The sequence below is a fragment of the Carassius auratus genome, chromosome 45 (assembly GCF_003368295.1).
Source record: "Carassius auratus strain Wakin chromosome 45, ASM336829v1, whole genome shotgun sequence".
Taxonomy (NCBI): domain Eukaryota; kingdom Metazoa; phylum Chordata; class Actinopteri; order Cypriniformes; family Cyprinidae; genus Carassius; species Carassius auratus.
Window position 1 is genome coordinate 10646571 of NC_039287.1, and position 12863 is coordinate 10659433.

Consider the following 12863-nt stretch of genomic DNA (forward strand, 5'->3'; position numbering starts at 1 on the left):
TTCATATAAAGTGAAGGTGTCTCTTCATAAACCTTGGATTTATTGGTTTGATTCATATAAATTTTTGCAATCTCTTTATGAACTTTTTGAAACAACAACATTTTGGTGATGTTGACTTCAATGTAGCAACGTAACCTCTCAGGTTTCATTCAAATATCTCCATTTGTGTTTAAAAAATGAACAAAAGTCTTATAGATTTGAAAGGAAACAAGGGTGAGCAAATGACGCAGAATTATCACTTTAAAACTATTGTTATATTTTATTTTTAGTGTTAGCTGTAGGGCTGCATGATGTGTCATTTAATCATCGATGATGTACGAATCCACAATAGTCACATCGCAGGATGTGCGATGTAGGCTGTCGTAGTTGATCCGTTATTCATTAACTGTACGGGCCAGCTGCTCCCCGGCCCTTGACGAATGTGATTTGCGGATTAATTGCACAGCTTAACCATCATAGAGTGAAAGTTTATCATTTGCATGTGTTTTTAAGTCCTGTCAGTTTGACAGAGCAGAGAGAAAGAGCGCGCGCCAGAGAGAGAGACAGAGCGCGAGAGAGAGAGAGAGCGCGCTTGAGCAAGCCCATTTTTGTTTGTAAGAAAAAATTAGATTTCATATCGCATTATATATCGCAGAAAAATAAAATATCGCAATGTCATTTTTTCCCAATATCATGCAGCCCTAGTTAGCAGTTCTGATTAATTTTGTAAATCCATCAGTGAAATGTATTCTGAGTATATACTGATTGTTTGTTCCACACATGATTTTCTAGAATCCACTCAGGCTGTTCAGTCCCTCCATGGCTCTGGGCGTGGGGCCGGCACACTTGGTCGTGATCGAGAGATTAAAAAACTCAATGAGGAAATCGATCGGCTAAAAAAGAAACTGGCAGGTAATGGGTCTCCCAATCATTGCCAATGGATATATGATATGATAAAGTCTGTTATGAGTCATGTCAAAGCACTACATACACGCACTATGTTATAGATTAACTTTGGTCACTCATAAGTCTTTGTGTTTGCAAGTCAACACCACTTCCTCGCGTCAGAATTGCCTAATTTGCTTATTTGGCTGGGCATTTGTGTCAGATAATCCGTAACATTCAAGCTAACTTGAATGTGTGACTTCCCCTCCCCAGACTCTGATAGGCTGGAGCACCAGCTCGAGGAGGCAGTGACTCTTCGACAGGACTTTGAAAGTTCCTCCTCCAAACTAAAGGCACTGGACAAGCAAGTTAAAGCTCTAAAGCTGGAGAAAGAGGATATCCATAAGGTATGGGTGACTGGAGAGCTGAATTACCAGCCATTCCTGTATGCAAGAACCGCTTTCTTGTAATAAGAGAAATTATGCTCACAAATTCAGCCCCATAAACATTTGTTCAGATTCCTTCCTGGATGACAACCAAAAGGCGTGTCTGGTTGTCTTTACGATTTTAACGAGCTCTAACAGTTCCATTATAACGATTCTTTTTGTATGTTGCGAAACAAACATTTTGAAAATGTATACACCCTCTTAAAATCCAATTTATAGCTAATAGATATGTACCCCACGTTTTGTCTTTGTCAGTAATCTGCTACTCTCAGGTGTAGGTCACTATAAGAAAGAAAATATCTGCTGCACCTGCAGTTTGTCTTAAATGTAAAAAACTTTTGTTTGATTCACTAAAAAGATAGCGCTGTATGGTTTTAATTAATTAAAATCAATGCTTATAAAAAAACTGAAGCTGTTTAGAATAAGAACAGGATCTCAGTTCTCAACTCTGCTGTGCAAAGATACTGAGATGTAAAAATCCACTTGAACTCCTTAAGAATGAGTTTGCCGTATACTTTGCATGAAACAGATAACATAATTGGCAAAGAACAGTTCTCCTGTCCTCGTGCTGAAGATTACATGTCCTCTTCAGGAAGTTCATAAACACTGGCCTGCTTCATTAAGATTAATGTCATCACCCCCTCACACAGGGCAGGTCAAGATTCTCACCACGTTTCACATTTTTAGCTAATCGAGCCGTTCCACTTGACTGTTGACCCAGAGCCCTGGGTTGACTTGTACCCGAAGTACGCCGAAGCTCTCCGTGGCAGCCTGTTTTCAGTCAAAAATACTTCCTGTAAGATTTGTCTGTGTTCGTTTCTCCTTACGAGCGTGTGTTCCCAATCCTCTTGATGATTTCTATTTCTCACTCAGCCTCTTTTCAGTCCTTTCTCTCCAGGCGCTGCCGCTCTTTTCTCGTTCTCTCCTTCCACTGCTCCTCTCTCGCACACTCGGTGTGATCGTTTTCACATCTTCTGGTGTTCTGATCTCATCCCTCCATCCCAGTTCATCCATTTCTCTTGCTCTCTCTTTCCAGCAACTGGTGGAGTCTCTGGATCGCCTGAAGTCTCAGACCAAGGAGCTGAAGGACGCCCACCAGCAGAGGAAGCTGGCCATGCAGGAGTTTTCGGAGCTGAACGAGCGCATGGCCGAGCTGCGCTCACAGAAACAGCGTCTGTCGAGACAGCTGCGGGACAAGGAGGAGGAGATGGAGGTGGTGATGCAAAAGATCGACGCCATGCGCCAGGACATCCGCAAAACAGAGAAGGCCCGCAAAGAGGTGAGCAGGATGATTGAACGGGGTCACGCTGCCCCGTCTTGTAATGTTATGGCTGTTTTGGATCTGTTTTTAAAGTAAATGGAGATGAATTGTCAGGGGCTTTCAATCAGGAAGACGTATTTATGCTGCATGTGTCATCCTGGTATCCTGAACCTGTGCCGTGCAGTGCTTATTACTCCGCATCATCATGTTCACACCCCCGAGGCTGACGGAGGACACAGTCAGATGAAAATAAGGCCATGCAATGCTCCACATTTTTGAAGTTCATCAGCCACCCTCCAGAGAGAGACAGGCTCAACAGCTCCAAACCTCCCTAGACGACAGCAGGAATGTCTTCACACCCAGTCCCGCCCCCTCCGGACTCACGGACCCCATGACCTCCTCTGGACCTCAGTGACTAACTCGAGCCAGATGAGCGACACTGACCGCAGTGCTGACTGCAGCTGGATTGAGACCCTCCCCTATTTATACACTCTTCTCTTTTATGTTTCTTTTCTTTCTCGCCCATGCACAAGGCGGAAGTGTCTTGGGGCGAACTAAATTGTTGTTCTTGATGTCAGGATCTTTTTAGTGCTCAAAGACATGGCATCTCTAGGGGTGTGTGCAGTGGAAATTAGGTCAAGTTTGAAGGGTTTATGAGAATGTCTATACAAATCCAAGTCCCCCCCCCAATATTGATTGTTTTTCTTATGTGTGTGTGTGTGTGTGTAATAGCTGGAGTCTCAGCTGGAGGATGCGTGTGCCGAAGCCTCTAAGGAGCGCAAGCTCAGAGAGCACAGTGAAAGTCTACTCTAAACAGCTGGAGAGTGAGCTGGAGACGCTCAAGGTCAGAGGTCACTCATTCATACACTGCCTCTCTACTGACTTCAGCCAAGTTTACAGATCACTCCAAGCCCAGGGGGCATGAAAAGAAACAAACCACATTTTCCTAATTCAGAGCATAGCTTTAGAAGTTTTAACTGAATGTACGATTGAGATTCTAGTACAGTAACTATTGGGTGATTTGAAAGTATAAGAAGGCAACTTGTCTAACAGTGCCTTAACAATGAACATATACATGACATATGCAGCTTCCTCCCATAATATAAAGAAGTCCATTCCAATGATTTGTAAAGTATACAATTATGAGTACGTGAATCTGCACCACAAGCAAAACATAATCACGTTACCCCGCTTAATAATGATGAAGATGCATATAAATACACGAGCATACCACAATCAAATACAGATGAAAAGCTACTCTCCACTAATTTCCTTCTAGCCTCATAAGGAAAGCAGTTTTTTAAATTAAAAAATAACCCAAATTTTGGTCTATGTCTATTCAGTAACTTATCAATGTGTACATTAAAAGCCAATTTTAATATGGCGTGTTTTTGACAGGTTCTTTCAGATTCTCATTTTCCTCTTCCTTCAGCTTTTCTTTACCTTTCTCAGGGGTTTCTTCTACCTCTCTACTGTCTTCCACTTTGTTAACCTCATACGTCACCTTGCTTTCCCTCCTGTCTTTCTTTTTGCTCCCTTTATGTGTAGGATATCCTTTGGGATTATTTTTAGCAAGATGTTTCTCCTTTGTTTTTTCCTGCTGCATGCAAGTCAAGAAGACTCTCTCCTTTGCCTCTTTGCTCACTCCTCTTTCTGTGCTCTCCATTATGTTTGTATATAGTTGTAGGGCTCTATATTGATTAAAATAATTTTAATCGTAGTAAATTAACCCGTTGATTACTGGAATAAATGTAAATTCTCTGCTGTTTCTGGATGTCTCTCACTCAGATAGTTTCTTTCTCAGGTCAAGCAGGGAACGGGTCGTGCCTCAGGTCCCAGTTCAGAGACCCAGCAGGAGCTCACCAAGCTGAAGTCAGAGCTGGATAAGAAGGTGCTGTTCTATGAGGAGGAGCTGGTGAGACGTGATGCCAGCCACACTACAGAGCTGAAGAACATGAGGAAGGAGCTCCATGACTCTGAGGGTCAACAGCTGTCACTGCACAAAGAGCTGCTGGTGCTCAAAGACAAACTGGAAAAGGCCAAGAGAGAGCGGTACTGTACTTTCACCTGTCCAGGTCGTGGGTTGACACCAAAAAGATTTGATTCCAGCTAGTGATAGACAAATGTATTGGCCAGGTTGATTATTTGGCTGATATTGAACCCCAGTGAGGTTGTTAGAATTGGCTTAAATCTAAGAAAATAATTTGCATGTAAATCTTTTTGCAGAATAAATACTGCATACATTGTTAAAGTCATGCTGCACACATAAAGTCTCTTATGCATATCAAGACAGCGTTTATTTGAGCAAAAATACAAAAAACACTAAACTATATTGTAATGATATTTAAAAATAGTGTTGTTAGAGCTGTCTTTAGCAATTAAAAAAATAAAAAAATACTCATGATCACTAATTCCAGACCTATTTCTGTACCCACAGGCAAACTGAGATGGATGAGGCCATGAGTGCTCTGAAGGAGAAGTATGAACGTGAACGTGAGGAAAACCGTAAACTCACTTTAGAAACAGACAGGGTAGGACACCATATTTCATATTGCAGGAGGCCACACTGAGTATCAGTTTTTGGAGTAATATTCAATCCTTGACACTGATCCGTAAATCTCCTCCTCTGCAGCTTTGCAATTTTGTGGACAAGCTGACGGCTCAGAACAGGCAGCTGGAGGACGAGCTCCAGGATCTGGCATCGAAGAAAGAGAGCGTAGCGCATTGGGAAGCACAGATCGCTGAGATCATCCAATGGTAAGAAAGCACTCCCTCACATTCACTTGAATGTGACTCTTATGTAGCCAATGAAAATACTTTATACTAAAGGGATAATTCACCAAAAATAAAAGATCTCGTTTCTCTTTAGTGGAACACATAATGATTTTTGAGTGAATTATATCTTGAGTTGCAATAAAATATATGCCTTGGTTTGGTGACATTGTGGTCAAATAGACAAATTTACAATGGTGTTTGTTTTGTAGGGTGAGCGATGAGAAAGATGCACGTGGCTACCTTCAAGCTCTGGCCTCCAAGATGACGGAAGAGTTGGAGACTCTGCGTAGCTCTAGTCTGGGATCCAGAACGCTGGTAAACATCACTAACTTTGAGTCAAAGTGAATAGAAGGGAATAATCAAGCTTCAACCAGCTGATCTGCTGTTATGCTCCAGTTTTAGTTTATAGGGATTTATAGGACATCTGTTATGATAGAGTGAGACTTCTAATTTTGTCAGTGGAAAGCTCCGTCTCGCTCTCTCTTTAACTCCTTTGAGGCGTAGCACAGTAATATTAGATTTACTTTAAATAGCAAAACTAATGAAAATTGATTAAAGGGAAGTGACATGTTAATGTTGTAGGTGTAGGAGGTCACATTTGATTTAATATCCTTTTCTAAGGAGGTTGAAGACAGACTGTAGGAGACTGGCATTAGTGACTTTCCCCTTTTGAAAGTGCTCTTTGTTATTGCCATAGTGGGATGTACTGATGAGAACTATTGATTCACAGGCCCGAAGGTTTGGGTTGAAGCCACCGTTCAAAAGATGTGGTCAAAGTCGGTAATTCTCAAATTGAACAAATTGGCTTAATTGCAGGGTTGCTACAGGATATGGTACAAATAGAAGTCAACAGACTCTGGCTATTGGTGAAGTCTGCCGTAAACGTCCTGTGTTTGGGTCATAGAGTTAAATCACAGATTGAATTGATTACAATGGCATGTTGTGGTTTTGTCAATTTTTTAAGATAATTTCTTAACAAACTAAATACAGACATTTCTTGTTGGAATGTGACTTAACATTACTTCCCGCTCGATCAGTTTAAGGAATCAGTTTAATAGGCAGTTCAGTTTAAAAATACACAACTGTTTAAAAGTTCAGGGTCAGTAAAATCTTCTATTTCAAACAAATGCTGCTCTTTTGAACTGTCAATTCATACATTTTTTTGAAAAAAATAAAAAATAAAACACCACAACGGATTTAACATTAATAATAATTAGAAATGTTTATTGAGCAGCAAATCAGTATATTCAAATAATTGCTTGAAGATCATGTGACACTGAAGACTGGATCAATGATGCTGAAAATTCACACCACAGGAGTAAATGACGTTAAAATATATTTAAATATAAAAGAAAATTAAAAATGGTAATAATACTCGACTAAATTGCAGTATTATATGGAACAAATACAGAGACTTTCAAAAACATAAAAAAATACTATCCCCAAAATCTATATTTATTATAACATTTTATATAGAGGTTTTAATATATATATATATATATATATTAATATACCTTTGTGTAAACTTTAATTACTATATCAGCAAGGCCCTGGAGTAAGCATGCCAGCCCAGAGGTCAGTGGTGGCACCTCGGGTCACCAAGCGGGTGAGTGTATCCATCAAACCTCCAATCAGTGAAGGAAGGCGCAGCTCAAGATTGTTTCTCGGCTATTGGCCAATCAATCTGTCATTCATCTGTCCAGGTTACTTTAAGAATAATTTGCAAAACTATTAGGGTTGGCAGATTTTTACAACTTCAATTTTAAAGAACAGATGAATGAAAATGCTGCATCAGCTCTCCTCATTGCAGATCATGGTTCATATAACATGGAAAACATTTCGGATAAGCTTGCTTCCATTGTTCTTAGGAGGTCAAGTGTGTATACCCTTAACTTTCCTTTGAGAAGTCATTAACTCGATAAGCTTGAATAATAGAGTGAGTGCTGCAGTATTGGGTCTTTTTGTGAGGCTGTTTGAGAGCCACACTAGAAAATACCTGCAGCTCAAATGTAAAGCTGATGAGTTCTGCCAGGAACCTTCACGGCCTCTCACTTCCCATCAGCTGTGGGAGTGCAGTCCCTTCATGTGTTTAATGAAATGAAATGGATGGAATCCTCTTCTTTCATTCCACAATGTTCAGCTGTCCTTCAGCCATGCACCGTCTCATCACCACATAGCTCATGGAGACAAATGTTGTCTTTTCACCACATGTGTAAATAGTGAAGCCTTGGTGACAGCTGCGATCAATAGCTATTAAAATGTTGGAGGTCTAAGATAAGCCATCGGATTTATGGGAAATGCATCTTAAAGGATTTAATTTATTTATTTAATTATGTGATGTAGTCTGTCGGGCGTGCACTTTTTTTTCCCATGCATGATGCTTTCTCTGTGCTTTTGAAGAGCATCTTGTTTTTAAAATGATCACAAAACATTGAATAAGTACATCATTGCACTGCTTCTTGACGCTGTAGAGTAGGGCTGCACGATAAATTGCAATATTTAATTCTGTAATCGGCGGTAAATCTCCATCACTTGTACGCTTTCACATGGAGCAGCGTTTACTACACAGAGACGTTGTTCTCTGACAAGCTGCGCAAAGCATGCATGAAATATGGTTGTTGTTTTTCGCATCTTGTCAGTCTGTGTAGTAAATGCTGCTCCATGTGAAAGCGTACAAGTGATGGAGATTTACAGCTGATTAAAGAACCGGCTTTACTGAAATGATGCGCATTAAATATCGCATGCGATTTATCGTGCAACCTTACTGTCGAGGCGGGATTTTATGGTCCATAGACAACTACAGAAGTGCCTAAACGAGCATAATATGATCTATCTTTAATTAATAACTGCTTCAAATTAAAATGGAGCAAACTGATTGATCACAAAAGTTGCTTTGCTTTTCCTAGCTTCTTTTTAAAACATGCATCACTTTTCCTTCGCAGGATCCTTTGTGGAAGGTGCGCCGCAGTCAAAAATTGGACATGTCTGCCCGTCTGGAGCTGCAGTCAGCCTTGGAAGCTGAAATCCGTGCCAAGCAACTGGTTCAGGACGAGCTGCGCAAGGTTAAAGCTGCCAACATCTCTTTCGAGGGGTAAGTCTTTGATTCTGCTATAATAAGCGACCTTTAGATCGCTGTTCTAAGACTCTGCTTCTGTTTAAATAAACTGACCCGAATACTTTTGGGCACAATAGCAGGTAGCTTGGTGCACGCTGTGTGTTCAGTCCCATGTGCACATTATGAAAGGACACGGTATTAATTAAAATGATTCAGATTTTTCTGGTAGTCTAACTTTTTGGACTTTCTCGCCTAAAGCAAACTGAAGGATACAGAAGCCAAGAACAAAGAGTTGGAGGAACAGCTCGAGAATATGAAGAAGGAGATGGAGGAGAGCCGCTCACGATCAGACAAAGGTGAAAATGATGATTATGACTTTGCCCTTTATATGCAAAACTATATATATATATATATATATATATATATATATATATATATATATATATATATATTAATTTATATGATAGATATATTAATTTATATGATAGATTAACTGAGTGTCCATTAACCTGCATATTATCTCATCTTTTTAAGAAACATCTGAAAAGAGCCTTATATAAATGCTGGCAATTGTTAAATTAATCAGTTCTTTTATAATTCCATATTGCGCCTGAATTTTTTTTCTTTCCCCCCCCACTCAACTGTAGGTCTGAAACTGCCAGACTTCCAGGACTCCATATTTGAGTACTTCAACACCTCTCCCCTCACCCATGACCTGACGTTCAGAGTGAGTGTTTCTGAGAGCATCTGGCCATCTGCTACTGCCTTACATGCATTAACAAGCTTCTCTCCATTCATTTCATCATCCTAATGTCCTCCGGCCTCAGAAAACCAGAGACCTAAAAGAGTCTTTATCTAAACGAAAAGGTGACGTCAGTAGTGGTCAGATGGAAAAATTGGAGCATACACATGTTTATGTGCAGATAGTGGATACTGGTTCTGATGTCCCTGATCGTCTCAGGTGCACAGATAGTAACTGAAAGGCTTTATTTGAAAAGTAAAGTTATTTAAATTGTTTTTGTCACCATTTTTTTGGGTGTAGGATATTACCCTAGTCATTGGAATTCTATAAAAACCTTGTTGCTATCTAACCATGTAGTTCTATTCTAATTAGATCCATTAATTATCCCCCTTTTACCTGTCTGGAGTTTCCAGCTTTGATTTCAGATGCTATATCAAGTTCAAAAACACATATCACGCAGTCAGTTCCTGCTGCTTTTGAGCTCAAGAGCAAGTCCCATGTTGACCGTAGCCTGGTGTGATATGAGGCTTCCTGCCCTGCCTCATCCTGAAATCACCGACTCGCAACAGTTATTATGTAGCTTTCAGTCACAGTTTACATTGGAACAGTAGCCGATGGATTTACTACAGTCACAGAGTCAGTTCAGTTCATGGCCAAATGGTCCATCATGCTTTGATTTGCCTAATCAGAGACCAACTCAACCGGACAGTTGTATTTTTGAAACTCGTGGGATTATAGGGAAAGTTCATAAAGACAAAAGCTGTGTCACCTGTCATCTTATTTTTGTTCCCTTAACAAAAGGAATCTGTCTCCTCCTCATCCGCATCTTCTCTGCTTGCATTTTGGGATGAAGTAAGTTTGCTGAACAAGGGTCCTCCCTCCCTTTGATATTTAACTTTGGCAGGAGTGATCTGTCCGCAGACAAAGTTCATCTAATGTTTGTCTAAATAAACAGCACTCATGTTACTTACTATATGTTAATCATGTTTGACTCACCATTTAAGGCCAGACATTGACCATACAACTTGCATTCAGAATAACCAGCACCCCCTTCAGTTTGTTACATCTATTTTGTCTGCTGACTGTGTTCCTCTGCCATATTGCATCCAGACCCTAGAATCAATTGAGTCTAATTGTAGGTGCTTAACGTTAGAGACTCACATTTAGCATCCAGCAGTTAGTATTAACCACCTTCCCACTGCCTTCTAACCTCTTAAACGGCTAATGTTAATAACGTTACCCTCCATTAGTCAAGTCTGCACATGCACTAAGCCATTAGTTAACTCTTAGAGCCCACTAGGACAATACACATCCATAATTCAGAATGAATGGCTAAGGCAACCAGCTGTAAAATGAATCAAATGAAATAAAATGAATGAAAGCTGATTAAAATGTGGGAGATTTTTCATTAATATTTATAACCTACCAATATAGGTGATGATGGTAAGCTAATTGAACATGAAAATAATGAAGTTAAAAGTGATGTCAATTAATTTTGTATGTATTTTCATTACCTGCCAGTCTTTGTGCATCTTAAATTTCATCCTTATTTGATACTACTGTGCATTCACGTTGCATAGATATAGAGTTTGACCATATCAGTATGTTTTGTATTGTATTGTGCTTGGTAAGTATTATTTGTGCATAATTTTGGGGCTCAATTGCAGATAATGTTAGCCAAGGATGGTGCATTTGTGTTTACAAATGCATCTGAAGTTGAATTATAGATGGCATAGGATTCATTAGTGTTTCCTAAGACAAAATACGCTGTTTGCTCATGTTTTGGATGAGAGACTTAACACTAAGAGTGTAACGATATACCAATACCATAGTTTGCTTTCACAATAATTTTAAACAGCACTGTCATTTGTATTATAATATTGTATTAATAGGTATAAACCTTGTGCTCATGACTTTCATGAGTAAGCACATGACTTCTGAACACTCCTTAGTTATGAGTGATCTCTGTCCCATTGTGATAATGTTTGCGTCACTTGAGTCTGTTAGTGTAGTAGCATTTTGAGGAAACCAAAGTCTGTTTTTAAAGCTTTTGAACTCATCTACTGCCCATAAAAATAACCCCCAGCGAATGATGCATACACATTTTGAGCTGTTTCCCAACTGTGGTGTTTCCCTCAGACGAGCTCCGTCGGTGATATGGACACCACACCTCAGAAGACGGACATCCCCACTTCCTCCCAATCAGTGACTTCAGAACAGGATGTGAGTGTCCACCTAACACTTCCTGTTACATTCTGCTGCTCTCAGACTTCCTCTCTGATACACTGGTCATTGATTTTGTCATTTCCTGAATAGTAATGGATAGGACAAAGCTTAACTTTTTTTTTTAAATGCTGAAAGGATTTTTTTGTCTGAAAAATAAGCTCTAAAATATACATGTTTTGGTATTGCACATTTTATATTTCTTTGTTTTATTTGCTTGAAATATATGGAATTTTTAGGGGCCAAGCACCGAAGGTGCGTAGGACCCTCTTGTTTTTGTTGGCGTTCTTATTATTAGGGGCCAAGCACCGAAGGTGCGTAGGACCCTCTTGTTTTTGTTGGCGTTCTTATTATTAGGGGCCAAGCACCGAAGGTGCGTAGGCACCTATTGTAATCGTTGGCGTTATTATTATTCTTCTTCTTCTTCTTCTTCTTCTTCTTCCGCCGCAAGTCTATGGCAGCCCATAGAACCGATTGCGGGAAAGTTGTATAATTTGGCACACTGATAGAGGACAGTCCCAACATTAACTATAGCAAATTTGAAGTCTCTATCTCCTACTCTCTAGCGCCACCACTTGTCCAAACTTTCAATGTTTGTATGCTAATAACTTTTGAACCGTAAGCCAGAAAATGGAAATTCTTTTTTCCTCTGAATCCTTGGCTCATGCCAAGTCGAATGAACCCCAAAATTCAAAAATCGCAAGGTTTAGTTTTTTCGCTATTTTCAATTATTCGAAAAACCTACTTTTTCGAACTCGTCCTAGACGGTTAGTCCGATTGCCACGAAAATTGGCTCAGATCATCTTCAGACCATGCTGGCAAAAAGTTATGGAATTCAAGTTGATTCGTCCAACTGTTGTCGAATGACACGTAAACAAATTTGACGAAAAGCACGCAAACATGCACGTGAGGCTATATCCCGGCAACGGTTTGTCATATTGAGACCAAACTTGGCGTGTGTTATAACAAGCATGAACTGAGACTACCTGCAGTGTTTCGACACAGCGCCACCTAGTGGTCAGGAGATATGAAAAATGCATATTTTGGCTTATAACTACTGAATGGTTTGGCCAAATATCACACAACTGGTCTCTTTAGATTCAGTGAGTCATGTCGAGTCAAATGATATCCAATTTTCCTGTGTCGGCCATTTTAGGCGTCGGCCATTTTGAATTATGATTTAAAATGCTGTATTTTTTGAACGCAGCATCGTATCGTTTCGCAAATAATTACAAAAATATTCGGCTCCATGCCCTGAAGGTACTCAAAAAGTTTGGTGGCAGCGCCACCTTGTGGCCAATAGTTATAATGAAATATCACATAAATGCTAATAACTTTTGAATAAATTAGTCTATTAAAATTAAAATGGTCTCGCTATATTCTGTGGGTCATGCCGAGAGTATTGATACCAATAATGTGAAAATTGGCCTTACTTCCTGTCCGCCATTTTGCTTAATGGTGAAAACCTACTTTTTCGAACTCCTCCTAGACCGTTAG

The 12863-nt window shown here is 39.8% G+C and overlaps 2 protein-coding genes across 3 annotated transcripts in view; both read left to right on the forward strand.

The window, feature by feature from the left end:
- The window catches only part of LOC113063237 (serine/threonine-protein kinase MRCK beta-like), a 492601-nt gene that overhangs the window by 399024 nt on the left and 80714 nt on the right, over positions 1-12863 (forward strand). The gene's annotated exons all lie outside the window — the stretch shown is intronic.
- Positions 708-4507, forward strand: LOC113063253 (serine/threonine-protein kinase MRCK beta-like). Of its 2 annotated transcripts, XM_026233508.1 has the most exons (5): positions 708-891; positions 1138-1271; positions 2347-2589; positions 3304-3415; positions 4376-4507. In XM_026233508.1, exons 1-4 carry the CDS (start codon positions 723-725, stop codon positions 3382-3384), a joined length of 627 nt encoding a protein of 208 aa, XP_026089293.1. In that variant the 5' UTR covers positions 708-722; the 3' UTR covers positions 3385-3415; positions 4376-4507. The 2 variants fall into 2 exon arrangements, with proteins under 2 accessions (XP_026089293.1, XP_026089292.1); XM_026233507.1 differs by lacking the exons at positions 3304-3415; positions 4376-4507 and adding an exon at positions 2686-3269.